Source organism: Oreochromis aureus, linkage group 3 (genome assembly GCF_013358895.1).
Source record: "Oreochromis aureus strain Israel breed Guangdong linkage group 3, ZZ_aureus, whole genome shotgun sequence".
In the NCBI taxonomy this organism is placed as follows: domain Eukaryota; kingdom Metazoa; phylum Chordata; class Actinopteri; order Cichliformes; family Cichlidae; genus Oreochromis; species Oreochromis aureus.
In genome coordinates, this window is record NC_052944.1 from 83,410,108 (window position 1) to 83,427,284 (window position 17,177).

At 43.2% G+C, this 17,177-nt stretch overlaps 1 protein-coding gene across 2 annotated transcripts; it reads left to right on the forward strand.

Moving 5' to 3' along the window:
* Positions 1–1,221: 1,221 nt before the first annotated feature.
* Positions 1,222–5,896, forward strand: LOC120438329 (butyrophilin subfamily 1 member A1-like). 2 transcript variants are annotated; one of them, XM_039608753.1, is made up of 4 exons: positions 1,222–1,231; positions 1,343–1,426; positions 4,331–4,657; positions 5,420–5,896. In XM_039608753.1, the coding sequence occupies exons 2-4, from the start codon at positions 1,357–1,359 to the stop codon at positions 5,566–5,568; spliced, it is 546 nt and encodes a 181-aa protein (XP_039464687.1). In that variant the 5' UTR covers positions 1,222–1,231; positions 1,343–1,356; the 3' UTR covers positions 5,569–5,896. The 2 variants fall into 2 exon arrangements, with proteins under 2 accessions (XP_039464687.1, XP_039464686.1); XM_039608752.1 differs by lacking the exon at positions 1,222–1,231 and having other exon boundaries at positions 1,255–1,426.
* The last annotated feature ends 11,281 nt before the right edge of the window (positions 5,897–17,177 follow it).

Here is a 17,177-nt window from a genome sequence, read left to right on the forward strand (position 1 = left end):
GCAGGACCAGATGCAATCAGGTCGGGTCCTGAGAGCCTGCTTTGACCAGCTAGCACTGGGAGATCTTCAACCTCTCCCTGGCCCAAGCAGTGGTTCCCACGTGCTTCAAAGAGTCCATCATTGTCCCTGTCCCAAAGAAGTAACAGTCCGCTTGACGCAATGATTCCCACGGTGCCCAGTAGCACTGACTTTAACGGTGATGAAGTGTTTAGAGAGACTGGTAAGAGATCACGTCACTCCTTCACTTCCTCTCACCATTGACCCACTTCAGTTTGCACACCAGAGTAATCGTTCCACAGACAACGCCATTTCTCACCTGCTCCACACATCCCTGAGCCACCGAGACACTGGCAGAGGGAAGCAAGAGTGACATGCCTCTGCTGACTACAGGTATTTTCAACTCCTCTCTGTGGTGGAACACATGGAGAAAGAAACCTCGACGTGATGACCCGACGTCGCTGGATGATCTCCTCCACAGCAGAACAAAGGTCCAAATAAAGATAATGAGAGTTTCTTCCCACGTGTCTCCTCATGGTTTATGATACAAATCTGCTAATTCTCATTAGACATATTAATCAGAAAAGCAAACTTAACGGCCTCAGCATGTCTGTCATCAGTCTCTGTGTGAGAGCAGGACAGGCCTGATCCCTCACAGGTGGGAAATCATCTCTCACACTGGAATGAGTGGGAGATGAAAACTGGGCGACTTTCCGGCCAGCTCTTTAATTTCAACATCACATTTATGCCATAATTTAGCTCAACCGATCAGATTAAAAGTGTGTTGTTTTTTTAAATAACAGTAATTTTGTAATACTGAAAGACGTAAAACTTTTAGTCCACCATCATGTTTTGACTTACAAGAGTTTTAAATCATTTCTTTTGTTAATTTTTCTATATCAAATCAAAGTATATCAGACTTTAACTGTCAGTAACAGAACAAACAGATCAGCCTCACCAAAGTCCATTTAAGGGCAGATCTCTCTCATCAACCACACTTACCTTTTTTTCGGTTTCAGGGACAAAATTTGAAAATGTTGGCAGATTTTTTTAAATTTAAATTTCTCAAACATTTATTCCCAAATATGGATGTTTCTTTCTAACAGGGATGTCAGTAATTTGTCTTTGTCTTTGAGAGGGAAAAACAGGATTTATTCAGATTCATTTTCAGCCCTAAAACTAAGTCCTGCATACAAACAGCTGCTGCGCTCAAACTATCACATATGAAACCCGAGTAAGTAAATTAGTACGTACGGTTTATATGCTAAGAGCCTTTCAGACCAGCGGTGCGCAGCCATTCGAGGGCTCCAGCCAGCCTAACATCTCTCTCTCTCTGACTCTGAAGGGTGGAGTTAAGAAATGTCTGCTGTCAGTGTCTCACTCGGCTCAACTTTGCTGTTTTTCAGCGTCTTCGTGTTCGTCTCTGCAGGTGAGATTTACTGTTAGAAACCAACATAATGAAAACGAGGAGTAAAGTAGACTGTCTGTGTGTGAAGGAGACACGAGGCTGGGTGGAGTTTGTGTGGAGTTAACATCTGTAATCCAGCTGTGACAGAGACAAAGAAGTGTAATGTGTGTGTCAGTGTGATGTGTTGTAGTGTCAGGAGTCAGTATACAGCTACAAAGCTTTTTGTTCAGTGTATACAAACAGCTGTAGCTCCATAAAGGCAGCATGCAGAGACTCACAGTGTCTTATAATGAGAGGCTGCTTTCTCTCACACATTATGTTCACTTATTATCAGCACATGTTGTTGTTCTGTGGAAGCTAACATCTTGTAGTTTCTGACACTTTGCATGTTTAGCATGAGGCTAAAATTCCTCCTCATGACCTTCGTCTTGTTCTGGGAAGTGATATCAACAACAGGGCATGTCTGTCCCATTTATTTACTCTGATAATGGAAAAATCAGGATAATCAGTCAGGTGATGAAAAAATGTTGATTGAATGCAGATTCTGTGCTGTTTAAGACTAAATACAAAAACAGAATTTAAACTTTAAATTTAATTTAACATAAGCTCCACAAGTTAAGTGCAGGTATCTTGTTTTCAACCAGATAATTTTTTATACATCATGATCTCTAATCTGGATTTAATCTGATCTGGAGCAGGTTCACAGCATAAGTTACATTAGCATAAGTTACCATGGCAATGCATTGTTAAAAGACGTGAACCAACTTCCTAGCACAGAAAACCCTGAACCAAATGCTGCTTTATAGTACAGGCCTCTGCTGGGCATTAATTGATTTGATATTTGATTTGATATACCTTTATTATTCCCACAAGGGGAAATTTCATAAGGCTGCCGACCTATTCCACGCAATGGCGGCGCCATCTTACCCTCCGACCATACATACATTACACAAAACATCACATGGGGAAGACAGGTCAGAGAGGTATAACATGGAAAAGCACAACATGAGGAAAGATAAGGAGAAAAAAATAACTCCCCCCAGACTGAGCTCCAACAGGGAGATCAGTTTGAGAACAGAAAAAAACACCTCTGCACATAGCACATGAAAAACTCTTAATACACCAAAGAAACACATGACAAGCAACAGGGGCGGGTAAAGGGTGAGAGACAGCCGATTTAGACAGTACATCCGGGCCTGCAGCCTGTGCGCTGGTCTCCATGATCCACCGTCAGCATCGGAGGGGAATAAGCGTCAAAGGCGTTTGGAAAGGGAGGGGGGACGATTGTGTGCATATCAGTGTATATGTATGTGTGTGCGTGTGTGTGTATGTGTCCAGAGTTCAGCTGAGACAGTGTCCTTCGCTCTGCTAGGCTAAGTAAACAGTCTTCCAGCCAACCCAGGTGGCCTTGCATGGAATGGGAAGAACAGTCACAACACAGTCCATTATCAGGGTATTTTTGTTCAGCTCCAGTCTTGCGACAGCAGCTGGCGCCAGAGGGTATCCGCATGAAGTGATGGTGCTTTTTACTTTAGTGCGAACAACTCATATAATTTTCAAAGCTGTTCTACAGTCCAACACTGGTCTCTCAATCTCCCGTTGGAGAGCCGCGAGCTTCGCCATACTTGCGTTCTGTGATGTTGTCATTCTTGTGCTCAAGGAGCCGATTCTGAGAACTCACAACAGTGTGCCTCCCCGAGATGTCTTCCAATTTGCGCTCAGAGATGTTATTCCGGGCTAGCCCTTCCGAGATGTAATCCAGTCTGCACTCAGAGATCTTATTCTGAGTATTCACGGCAGCCGTAAGCTTCTCCAAGGTCTTATCCGTGCTGCACTCAATGAGCCCATTTTGAGAAACTCACGTTTCTTCCCATCATTTCAATCCCAGCGGGCAGCCTTGTGGGGGTTTGAACAGCTGGTTCCGCTTCCTTTAATCTTCGATAAGCCAGGGCCAAGCCAGAATCATGGTTCCGAATAGGTAGATATCTTCAGCAGTCAGGCTCACCCAAGCCCAGACTTCTCGTTGAGAAAGGGGTGTCAATTGCATTCAGGGACCAGTTGATCAAATCCATAATTCCTCTTTTAGGTTTTAGAGAACAGACTGTGAGAGAGTGTTCCAGGGAAAAGTAATACAAAAAACACAAGACTAGACAAGGACACAAGAGTGTCACGGTTGCCGGGGCAAGCCGTGTGGAATTATTTAGGACCAGAAGCAGCAGCTCGGGTGCAGATGAGAATTTAATGACAGGTGTACGAATCAACAGAAATGGCAGGTGACATGAACAGGAAAACCTAAACTGGGTAAACTAACAAAACAAACCAGAAACGAGGAAGCAGGGAGGTCCGGGGAAACACACATGGAGAGACACAGGGAGACCGAGGGGAAACAACACAGACGAACCAGCAACGAGGACGAGGTAACACACACTATAAATACACACGCCAGGAATCAGGGGAAGGCAAACAGGAGGGGAACACACCTGGAAGACATCACAACTGACGAGGCAGGGGAAAACGTAAACAGAACACACTGACATAAGACACAGACCTTCACAATAAAACAGGAACTACACATACAAGGACACACACGGGCCGAACAGAGAAAACACTAAACAGAGGAAGAACAGAACCAAAATCACACTAATAGAAAACACAAAACGCTGGGTCAAACGGACCCAGGATCCTGACAAAGAGGCTAAGCAGGGAAGCTAAGGGAGAGGAGAGGAGGAGAGGAGAAAAGTGCGACCGCCTTCGTCAAGAGCAAGAGCAGAAAAAAAACAAAATTATTATAATAATTAAGACAATAACATTCATTAAATCCATCCAAATGTTAAAAGACATAAACAAATATTTACAGTAAATAATTCTGCTTATAATTGCATGTTGACCTTTAACCTCTCTGCTCTGTGTTGTTTCCTCTTTCAGACCAGATGAACATCACAGCCGAGTCTGGACAGGACGTCACTCTGCCATGTCAAATTACAAATAAGATCTCAGCTGTAGTTTGGAGCAGAGCTGACCTGGAACCAAAAAATATCTTTTTGTACCAGGATGGGCGTTTTGTTCCAAACAACCAGCATCCATCATACAAGAACAGAGCGGCTCTGCGGGACAGAGGGATGAAGGATGGAGACGTGTCTTTGATTGTGAAGAAAGCGACCACTGCTGACTCTGGAACATACAAGTGTCGTGTTAAAATAGCAGAAACACATTCATGGAAAAACATCACCATCAATCTGAGAATTCCTCCAGGTGAGTGAGTAACTCTGATTTTTCTGTAAATCATTTACAACAGAGAATCTATATGTCACTTAAAACATGCTGGAAAGTGAAAATGTTACACTAATTTAAACTTTCCTATTTTGGTCACCTAACAGTGGTCGGGGGACACACGGGAAGTGCAGTGATGAAATTAGCTCCTTTAAAGTGTAACATATGTGCAAGAATAAACATTGTAAGTGCTTCACAGTGGAACAGATATTATAATGGTAATCACTGTATAGCAGCCGGGAATAACACTCACTGATTCCTAGCTTTCAGGAGGAAACAAATACAAACCAAAGATTGAATGTAAGCACTGCCCTTTTTCCCCTAAAACATTAGAACAAGTGTTCAACACTGATGCCTTAGTAGTTGTGCCTGCTGGTCCACATGGTGTAGCTTGCCCACTGCAGCCCCACCATTCTCAGGGTCTACATGCAAAGTGGATCATAGGACAAGCACAACTGGAACAGGATCAGGTGCAATTGGGGCAGATGGTTGAGAAAAACTGGGGTCATCAGCAATTGCAGTGGAGAACAGTGGAGAACATGTAAATGTCACATGTAGACCCAGATTGCGGTCGGCCGAATCTTCCTCTAAGGCTTATGGGGGAACCTCTGTTGATCTCCAGTGTAGAGCTTGGTCCAGGACCAACATGTTGTTCAGCCCTGGTGTGTTTTAGTATGAATTACATACAGTATCTCTGTTTTTTTGGCCCAGACATGACACCTCACACCTGTTTCTCACCTGCAGATCGATCAGGACCGGGTGGAACTGGATCTATTGGAGTGATAGTTGGCCTGATAGTTGCAGGTGTGGCTGTTGCTGCTGGTTTATCATTCTGCAGAAAACAAAAGCCACAGAGTCAGAATTCCTTCCAGCCTCCCGATGATCAGGACTAGACTGTCTGCGAAACTCTAAACTGAGTCTTCAGCTGGTGCTCTAAACTCTCAGTGCTGACACCAAACATGATGAAATACAGATAATCAATGTCATGCTGGGCATCATCATCACACTTGATAGCAGAACAGCGACTCCGATGATTTAAATAGACAAAGTTTAAGGTTATACTTTTGTTTCCTTTGATAATAGTTAATCATGCTTAATTCTTATCATGTATACTCAAGATTAAATCAATATGATGAATGAGAACCTGTGCTTAACATCCTAACATCAGCAGTCATCCTGTTGAATCTCAGCTCTGTATTTCAATATTATATTAAACAACACTTCCTGACATTTCTACTCTGTGTGTCCTGTTGAATGTTTACAGGCTAACTGTGGCTCAGAGGTTGAGCTGGTTGTCTACTAATTGAAAGGTTGGTGGTTTCACCCTGGTTGTTCCAGTCTGCACTCTGAGAAGTCTTTGGGAAAGATACAAACATCAAGCTACACAGGAAACTAGTGGTGCAACAGATCAAAAATCTCACGGTTCGGATCGGATCAATTTTCGGATCAGCAAAAATAGAAAAAAAAGACAAAAATTCTACTCGCCATTTATTTACATTATTACTTATATATTATATATATTACTTATTATATAACTCGCCGTTTACTTATTTAAGTATTTTTTGCCTATTAAAAACATTCAACTGAAGACTCATTCCATGCACTTATATAAAAACAAATTAAGGTGCATATGGACATTATGGACCATGCTGGGCAGCCTCTGCATCCTCTGCACACGGCCATAAACAACCAGAGGAGTCTGTTCAGTGACAGGTTGCTTCTCCCAAAGTCAAGGACCAGCAGACTTAAAAAGTCCTTTGTCCCACACGCCATCAAACTGTTTAACTCCTCGCTGGAGGGGAAACGGGGACAGAGGAGGGGGCAACAAGTAGCTGTAGTGCCTCTTCCCTGTGCAATAGTTTTTGTTAATATTCAACGGTGCAATACTTCAATACTTGAAATGTGCCGTTCCCTTGTATTCTTATTCCTATTTATTCTATTTATCCCTTTTGTATTCTCTGTATTTATAAATGTGTATATATGGTATATTTCTGCTCACATTCTGCAACTTCTGTTGGTGCTGTGCTACTGGAAACTGAATTTCAGTTTGAACCCACCCGAGGGATAAATAAAGTTTCATCTAATCTAATATAATCTATAGGGAAGTGCAGGGCTTTGTATACCACTCCGCTGTGATATAATGAGCGGTCACGGTCACGTGGCTTTCCGTAGCGCTGGAGCTCCACCCATTTGTAGTTTGAGCAACAGAAGATGCCTGGGACAGTTCAGCCATAACTTTAAACTTCTCCTGCTCATACATGCTTGGAACGATCACTGAAGTGGACGCGCAACGAGATATCATAGCGTGGCTCAAGCACGTTCATCACAGTTTTGCACAACAGACGACGGCCTCCCGTCTGCAGCTAAACACCCCATTAGCTTTTAGCTTTAGCCCGGTCGGACTGGGCAGCAAAGGGCTGCTTAAATGCCGCAAACTCCTCTGCTCCGCTACTTGGACCGCTAGCGCTGACCATAACTACCGCTTGACAGACTGACCACGCGCACCATACGCATTCTTTTTTTTCTTTTTCGAATCTTCGGATCACGTGCGTACCGAACCGTGGAGTGGGATTGGTTCGGATTTCGGATCAACCGTGATCCGTTGCACCACTACAGGAAACACTTGGGTGTGGAAATGGATGAATGAGTCTCACTATATCAGAACCAGCAAAATTAGATCTTTCATAATCATACAGTTTTATACTTTTTAAAATCAAAACAGATGATTTAGGATCTCCCAAACAGAAAATACTGAATGTATTTATTGTTTTTTGTAGACAGTTACCTGCAGTGGGTTTCAATGGTAATGAATGGACGTGTCAGCTGATTCAACAATGAGACACCCCTGATGTGTTTTAGTATGAATCACATACAGTATCTGTGTTTTTTGGCCCACACAGGGCTCATCTGTTTCCTTCGTGTGGAGTGACTTCAGCGCCACGTCTGTGCCACAGAACATTTGGCCGTGCTGTAACTGAGCTGTAAAGATCAAAACCAGCCCTGCAACACATTTTTTCAGGAAATGCAATTTGTAGTAAATTGCAAGCTGCCAATCATAGCAAATAATAGGTAATGTCATTTTTTACTGTCGTTTTGAGAAAAATAGGAGATGTGGACAAAGATTCTAGCTATGTCCCCAAACCCAGAGGATGTGGCCTTCGTGGTCTGCGTCGGCCATGTCCTCCGAAGACCGAGAAGGCCGGAAGTGCAAGGCTGTGAAATGGGACGGTCTAGCCTTCAGATTTGTGTCACCAGCTGTCTCGATGGAGTTTAATAAACTCAGCCGTCTGCTCCTCGCTTGCTACAATATAACAGGACACTGGAGTACGTTCTCTACCATCTCACACTTTTGTATAATCAGTTTTCTGTTTGACGTCTATTCAGCTGTGAAAACTAAAACTTTAATCTCAGCAAAACCAACGTACTCAGGAACAAATAAAACACCGGAAATAGCCAAACATCAACATTTTTAAGTTATCTGAGTGACTTATATATCATGTTTAACCTGAGTAACGAAAGACTGCGGGGATCTGAAAACAATGTGCCCTCAATGCGTTCTCTTCTAGCTATCGAGCTGGTGGGTAACAGACATCTCTGACAACCTCGGAGCATTTTTACAAATATGTGATGTCTTGATAAACCGAGCAGATATTTGAAGTTTACACAGCTACATTCTCGTCTGAAAATATCTTCAAAGTTTATTTTGTGACCCAGAGAGATTAATAATAGTAATATTAAAACTAAGTAGCGGCCGCCATTGTTGAAACTGGAATTGGCTGGGCTGTGCTTTGAATTCTGAGATAGCTTGGGCCACGAAGGACCCACCCGACCCATCCTTCAAATCCGCGGAAATTAAAGATGCATTTGTTGCTATGACAACAATGCGTAACCTGTCTAAACGGTGTCTAAAACATGAGAGGAAGGTCAGTTTTGCTAGAATCCAAGTTGGACTTCATTCTATGTGATGGAGACACAAAAGATAGTATTACCCCTGGATGACCCCCAGCTTCCACTGGTGTTTTAACAATAGCCCTGTGGCTACTTATGTTTCGTCCTCTTCTAAGCTTTGTCTGCAAGCTCTGGATTATAAGTGGATGTAGACTCATTTTCTCATCCTCCAATTACAAAACTCTGAAATACTGTAAAACACAACCAAATACATGCAGCCAACTGTAAGCGCATCAACAAATGACAGAAACGGCTGATTGTTACAGTACTGGGAAAAAGTAGAGGAGGGACTCCTGATTTCCTGCTTTTTTGCATGTCTGTCACACTGGCAGACCTCAGGCCATTTTAAATAATGACTGTAAGTATAATCACTATTTTAAAACTGCATTTTTCTACTTTTTCCTAACAATCCAAACCTAGTCCAACATCTTAGTATGTGAGGCTCAGTGCAGGCTGCACAATAGAGATGGCCTCTGACTCTGACCCAGGAAGTCATTTTATTAGAGCTCATAGTTTTTTCTTCCATGTTATCAGCTGAATTTGCAGCTAAAACCTTTAAATAACATCAGTAAGCTGCCTTTGGGTATGTTTCTACAGCCTCTGACCAGAGCTTTTAGAACAGGTACTGCGCTGCAGAGGTTTGAAATTTACATTATACTTACAGTTATATTTTCAGGCGAGAAAGTGGCGGTGTAAATTTCAAATATCTGCTTGGTTTATTAAGACATCGCATATTTGCAAAAGTGCGCCGACGTTTTCGGAGACGTCTGTTACCCACCAGCTCGATAGCTAGCCGGGGGATTCAATGGTCGCTCGAGCCGGCGAGAGCAGCGGACTCCCGGCTTCATCGTTTTCAGACCCCCCGCTCTTTCGCTACTCAGGTTAAACATGATATATAAGTCACTCGGATAACTTAAAAATGTAATTGTTTGCCTTATTTCGGTGTTTTATTTGTTCGTGAGTAAATCGGGTTGGCTGAGATCAAAGTTATTAGATTATTAGATTAAATAAAACTTTATTAATCCATCAGGTGGGTTCCGGGATTTTCACACAGCTGAATAAACGTCAAAAAGAAAACTGATTAAACAGAAGTGTGAGACAGTCGAGAATTTATGCCAGTGTCCTGTTATATTTTAGATAGCAAGGAGCAGACGGCCGAGTTTATTAAACTCCACCGACACAGCGGTGACGCAAATCTGAAGGCTAGACCGTCCCATTTCACAGCCTCGCACTTCCGGCCTTCTCGGTCTTCGAAGGACCCGGCCCACGTAGACCGCGAAGGCCAGGTCCTCCGAAGGATGCAGCCGACGTTTTGGGACACAGCAGTAGAGTATAAAAGGAAGCCATTTTGTTTAGTTGTAGTTTAGTGTTTTTGTGCTGTTATCATGTTCCTTCTTTAATAAAGTGCCAATCCATGGATGTATTTTACTCCAGTCTCGCATCATATTATTGGACAGAACCAATGACCGCCGGCCAAAACTGACAGAGCACTTCGCTCTCACACTGCAGGCCTACTTGTTGTTCCTAGAGTATTTAAAAGTAGAATGGGAGGGAGAGCCTTCAGTTTTCAGGCCCCTCTTCTGTGGAACCAGCTTCCAGTTTGGATTCAGGAGACAGACACTATCTCTACTTTCAAGATTAGGCTTAAAACTTTCCTTTTTGCTAAAGCATATAGTTAGGGCTGGACCAGGTGACCCTGAATCCTCCCTTAGTTATGCTGCAATAGACATAGGCTGCTGGGGATTCCCATGATGCATTGAGTTTTTCCCTTCCAGTCACCTTTCTCACTCACTATGTGTTAATAGACCTCTCTGCATCGAATCATATCTGTTGTTAATCTCTGGCTCTCTTCCACAGCATGTCTTTATCCTGTTTTCCTTCTCTCACCCCAACCGGTCGCAGCAGATGGCCCCGCCCTCCCTGAGCCTGGTTCTGCCGGAGGTTTCTTCCTGTTAAAAGGGAGTTTTTCCTTCCCACTGTCGCCAAAGTGCTTGCTCATAGGGGGTCATATGATTGTTGGGTTTTTCTCTGTATTTATTATTGTACGATCTACTGTACAATATAAAGCGCCTTGAGGTGACTGTTGTTGTGATTTGGCGCTATATATGGATGGGTATCGTTGAGGTTTTATCCGATACCAGTACCAAACCGGTACTTCTGAAATGGTGCCGGTGCTTAAACGGTGCTCGAACCGGTGCTTAAAGAATGGAGAACACAAAATTTGTCCAAAAACCTCTCATGTTCAGCTGTTTTTTTGTAAAAGATAACAATGTTAGCCTTTTCTGCAGCTATATGGATATATGGCATCACTCTTGGCTGGAAGCAGTGCTTAAACAATGGAAAAAACACAAACTTTGTCCAAAAACCTCTCATGTTTAACTGTTTTCCACTTTTTCTTTGGTCATTTTAGCCTTTTTGGCCAGGGTGAAGGGAGTATCTGCCATCAAACAAGAAGACAGCCGCTTGTAACTACGACGGTGTTTGCTAGTTGTTGTGGAAGTTTTCCATTAAATAAAGCCTGCAGATGAGCGGTGAGCGGTAGCCAACATTCTTTAATCAAAACACACAGAACAGAAAACCAAGCTTGATGGAGAGCCTGCATGACCACGGGGCAGGGTCAGCAGAGTCTCACTGAGCCTAGTGTGGCTCTCAGTTAAATACCTTCTCCAGGAACAAAAGGCAGTACACAGCTGTTTCACACCTTAAGGTTCACACTCCCTTGCTACCTCCCAGAGTCCTCGAAGAGACAAAAGACTCTTCCTGTGGAGTTGTCTGCTTCCCCCCAACTTCCTTCTTACAGTATGGGTGTCAGACATGTTAAAATCCAGTGGCACCAAGGCATTATACAATAAAATAATGTGATTAGTACATAAGTAAAAGAAATTCCATTACAATCCCACCCTTTGATTCTTAAATCAAGAATCACATTAATACCAGAATTTCTTTCCTGACATTCTGTAATCACATCAACATTATTGTACACTTAAAGGAGTTTCACACTGTGTATCCTCACTTCACTGTTCTCACACCACCCTTTGTTCATCTTTAATCTTCCCCACAATCTAAGCTCTCACATGCAAATGGCAACAACAATGATACAGAGGAAAGGTCTTCTCCATAGTGTCAAAATACTTTGCATGGCAAAGTGAAACAGCATTAGGTGGTCATTCCCAGTCACCGTCATGGCTCCTGGTGTCTGTGCCGTTTACAGAGTCATAATTCCAACGCTGGTCTCCCTCTGTGCTGTCACTTTTGGAGCTTGGCACGCTCTCTTCATCCCTTGATTTCTGTTCCAACGCAGCTGTAGATTTAAGGCAGAGCACGTCGTACACCTTAGTTGTCTTCCTCAACGTCAACGGCGAAACTCTTTCATTTTATTTTAAGATTTTGCTGTTCAAAATCTCCTCGTGACAATCCTTTGGAAGCCCAGTGGTGCAGCCCACTGTTGTTTGTCTGCTGTCCTGCAGATGGTCCCTGCTTCTCACTGGTCCTGTTGAAGCGTTCTCTCCCAGTCGTGGTCTGGATCTGCACTTCAGTCTCTTTTTCCATATCCCTCATGTCACGGTCCCTGCAATTTAAAAATGAAAGCTCCACGGAAAACCCTCTTTTGCCCTATGTCAGCTTAACACAATTAGACATGCACAATGAAGTTGTGCATTGTCTCTTAAAAATTCCCAGGGATTCTCCCCTGGAGTAGTTTCACTCCAGGCCCTGTCTTAAGAAAAGGTAAAACATTAGCCAGCGGTGTGTCCTGCTGTAAATCATGTGATTGGATCATATGATTAACCCTCTGCTGTGGAAAAATATAGGTTAGCGCAGCTCATCTGTATGCACACTTTCTCACAGTGGCCTCTGCACCGTAAACAATACAAGGTCATGAACAACACACCGCTGGTAAATTCAAAGACACAGAAAGTGGCAGTTAAAAGGTTAAGTCAGCACGGCCCAAAAGCCCATGCAACCTGTTGCTGTCACCTTTCTGCTCCTGTAAAAAGAAACATACATACATCCACCCTTTTGTCAGGTCAAGGTGGAGGTGCAATCTTGCATACTGGTGTCAAGTCAGTCAAGCTTTTGTCAGTCCAGTCAGTCCCCATTTTTTATTTGCTGACAGTAGAACCTCTCGTGATGCAATAAGTTTCTACTGCCAGCAATGACGTCATTTCAAAAAAAGAAAAAAAGAATTCAGACTGGATTACATCGCTGAATCCTTTTTGGCAGGGACTTGTTTTCTGGTTGTCCCAAATAAGTGGCTTTCTCCCGAGCCCATTTTAATTTTTGGAGAAACTCACTTGCGATTGTTCAACATGTTGTGTAGCGCTTTCGATCCCGATCTTGCAGGCCTGCTTGAAAAGAGAAAATTGCCAAAAAAAAATCTCAGTGCACTGTTAAAAATCAAAAAATATTAAGGCCACTTTTTAGAAGTTGTCTGAGCATGCTCTCTTAGAATGATAGATCAAAACAAAACTAATTGGCAGTTTCAAAGTGGTACCAAAGGAAAATGCTAAATCCCCAAAACTTCCACCCACCAGTCACACCTCACACAGCAATATTCTATTAGATAATGAGTTTTGTTTTCCCCCATGTACCCAGATGTATGTCATGATAAGACCTCCCCCACACATCAGAAACAAGAAACTCAATAATCTATTAGTCTCCACTCATCTGACCCCCCTGCAGCATTCTGTTCACCCCTGTTATGATTCAATCATCCTTCCCCAAAATAATACTAGTTCACTAGTCTATGTATCACTTCTTAACCCACTAAGTGAACCGGACAAGATGATGGTAACAGAAACGCATGCTTAAAATACTGTTTGGTCCTCATGAGCTTCCTTGCATGTGTGTTTGTGTTAGTAGGATTAATGCATTTTTCTGTTTGTGTAATTTTTGTGTACCTCTCCTCTTTGCGGTGCTCCAGACACTTTTCAATTCTCCACGCAAGGCAGTCGTTTTTTCTTCCCAGTTTCCTAAACCCAAATTTCATTTCCCACACTAAAACAGCCTTCCTCCATGTTCTCCCCTGCTCCTTCCACTGTGGTCTCATCTCATCTCTCCCCCCTTGCAGCAGTCCAGTGAGAGTCAGTTGTCTTTCAGCTTTGTCCTGTGTTTTCCACTGTCTCATCTTGCCATTTTGCTCCAAAAGTGGCAAATGTCCAACTCAGACAGTCTTTTCAAAGGTCCATTCACACACAGTGAAGTTGCAGCTCGTTGGAAATGCACATCCATCCATCCAGTCATGATGATGCCATTTTTCTCCTTGCTGTCGCTGTCTTGCACAGCTGCTGCTGCAACTTTTCTTCACTGCTCAGGACACTGCTGTGAGCTCTTGATATCCATCTCGTTGTTCTGGAACTGCATTTCTTGTCTTCAGGGAGAGATTCTTGGAGCTTGTGTTCTCAGGGTGACAAACACATGGAAGTTAAGCTGTAAAACAATTCAGCCAAAACTTGGCTTGAGTGTTTCTAATGATGTTAACCTATAATTTCTTCCGACTGCTGCACGTGGAAAATTGATCCGGGTCTGCTCTTCACCTGCAAGTGACACACTGAGACATTTTGATCATTCTTATCACTGCTTAAAGAAACACGTCTCCCCTCTCTGGTTCTGAAGTCCCCTTTCTTAAAAACCCAGAGAGATTGTAGTTGTTCTACTCTCTTCCTATTTTATTGCTTATTTTCCTTTTTTGCTTATTTTCATCAACAAGTCTGCTAATTTTGTGTGTGTCCACCCTAGGGGAGCTGGTGGCCTGCAGTACCACCGTCTCCCGCTAGTTGGAAACAACTTTTAAGCACATTTCTACACTCCTCTCTTTTTTTTTTTTCTTGTTTTTGTTCCCTATTTTCAACATTTTGAACCCCATTTTTCTCTGTTTTTTTTACACACACAACAACTTTTTCCCACACAACCATTCTCTTTCATCTCACAACATACTTTTACCCACAGTTCTTACTATACAGTCACACATTGAGTTTTGTCTCTGGCCGCCTGGTGGAACGTCTGCCACAGTCGCCTCTCGAGCCACTAATCCGGCTCCGCTGACTGCCCCTGGAATCTAGATTCTCTTCCTACTACACGAGGCGTCCCCCGTGAGGTTCCTTGCCTTCTACGGACCAAGGAACAAACACCGCCACCCCCAGTCTCCTTTGAAGAAGTTAGGATCTTTTAGAAGACGCTAGAGATGTCACTCCGTGATTCTACACGAAGACTCTCCGTGATTCTACACGAAGACTCCCTCGGAGCTCTTGCCCTGGAAGGTCGTAACACATCTTCTTGGGCTCCCCGAAGGCTGCAACACGCTCACCTCCTTGGCCAGACACAAAACTCTCGTGACTTGTTACAAGTTAGCTATCACTCACCCATCTGCAGGAGTCCCCTCAAAATCGATGGTCTCGGTGGTGGCTAAAACACACGGCTCCGTGACTCCTCCATTTCCTTTGTTTCAACAGCCGGTAGGACAAAGGTACCTTTTCCCTCAGGGGTGATCAGCCCGTCCACGGAACCGTTGTTCAGCGACCACACGGACCATCCTGCTCACAGCGCCATTCTGTTGTGGAAGTTTTCCATTAAATAAAGCCTGCAGATGAGCGGTGAGCGGTAGCCAACATTCTTTAATCAAAACACACAGAACAGAAAACCAAGCTTGATGGAGAGCCTGCATGACCACGGGGCAGGGTCAGCAGAGTCTCACTGAGCCTAGTGTGGCTCTCAGTTAAATACCTTCTCCAGGAACAAAAGGCAGTACACAGCTGTTTCACACCTTAAGGTTCACACTCCCTTGCTACCTCCCAGAGTCCTCGAAGAGACAAAAGACTCTTCCTGTGGAGTTGTCTGCTTCCCCCCAACTTCCTTCTTACAGTATGGGTGTCAGACATGTTAAAATCCAGTGGCACCAAGGCATTATACAATAAAATAATGTGATTAGTACATAAGTAAAAGAAATTCCATTACATAGTTCACCTTACATGCATTAATGTAATAACATGGTTAGCATACTCAACGTTAATTACACACGAACAACATTAAGCTACTCATGCAGAGGAGAACGGCTGCTGCTACCATCATCATCCTCATCATTTCTGCTACACTGGCAGGGCTAGGGGCCAGGACTCTACTCTTCAGGGTCTTGGGGGATGTTGCTAACTCCAGGTCCGATAACAGGCAACCCACCCGCAGTAGATGTGCTCGGTGTGAGGTCTCGCAGCAAGCTATCAAATACGGTGCATTTCTCGGCTTTTAAAAAAATCGCTATGCGTCGCCAGGTGTTTGATAAGCTTCGAGGTGTTACCTCCTTTGCACAGTATCACTAGGGGTGGGTTTTGATAATCGGTTTATCGATTAAAATCGATTCTAGCTTGGATAACGTGATAACGATTCATTAAAATCCTGAATCAATTTTTAAATATAAATGTATTTTGCCCGACACGCCAGAATCTCAGGTTAAACCTCACAAAATTTCAACAACCACCAAACAGCTAAAAGAGTAAATGAGAGCAGGAACACGGATTCTGCATAAAGACGTAAACACGAAGTGCGGACTCGCCGATGGATCAGAATCAGTGAGATGTTGCCTTTCTCACCCGACAGCATGGACACGGTCGGGGCTGAAAGCCGACAGCTCGCTGATTCTGATGTGTCGGCGGGTCCACACTTTGTGTTCACGCCCTTTTTGCGCTGATTCTAAAGCTGTTAATTTTATCTCTCTCCAAACAATATTGACTGAACCAGCAGCAAAAGAAGATCCAAACTACGCTTCACATAAACATCGTCATGATTTCACTCTTAGTTTTGCTGTTTTGCTTCCACCAGGATAAAATCACACTTCAAGCACATCTCTCTCTCTCTCTCTCTCTCTCTCTCGCTGTATACTTCAAGAACAGTTTCCCATTTAAAAATCTGTTTTCTGCATTATTCGCTTGCTTTTTAAGTCTACCGTTGTTTACAGCGCTGTCGGCTGCTGTTTTTTCCCCCTTTTAATTACTTCCGAAAAGAAAACCTAATTTCTGCCGTTCAATAGGCTACTGAACAAATTTAAACTTTTTAAAATTATGCAAAATCTGTAGCTCTGCTCTAAAAGAACGTATACGTACCTGGGCCCGCCTACTATCCTTGCAAAGGTAAAATGATTGGCTAGAATCCAAAGTGTATGACATCTCAGGAAAAAAAAGCACCGAAATAAAGCACCGCATCTGGTTACTACCGTTTATGTCAGAACTGGTGCCGTAATGGCACCGGATACTGGTACCCATTCCTAGTGCTATATAAATAAAATTGAATTGAAATTTAATATAAAGGTGTGTATGAGAAATGCTCCTTAGATCAGCCTTTAGAATAGGACTGCATAGGATTCAGGGCGCTGGTCTCCAGATGCATCTGTATTTCATTTATTTTAAGCGCAAATAAAGACGTCTGATTTTGGAAGTAAAAGTCTCCGCCTGATCGCTACCATCAAAAAGAACCAGTGAAGTCGGCGTAACAATCTTTAGACACTTTGATGCTGGCAGCCTGTCACTAAACGCATAGTCTTCTTTCTTTGGTTGAATCCATGAAAAAT

Excerpts from the sequence above, each read along its gene's own strand:
- LOC120438329 (XM_039608753.1), top strand. The coding sequence starts at position 1,357 with ATGTCTGCTGTCAGTGTCTCACTCGGCTCAACTTTGCTGTTTTTCAGC. Across the intron at positions 1,427-4,330 it reads CTTCGTGTTCGTCTCTGCAG|ACCAGATGAACATCACAGCC; the intron begins GTGAGATTTACT and ends TTCCTCTTTCAG. Across the intron at positions 4,658-5,419 it reads CAATCTGAGAATTCCTCCAG|ATCGATCAGGACCGGGTGGA; the intron begins GTGAGTGAGTAA and ends TCTCACCTGCAG.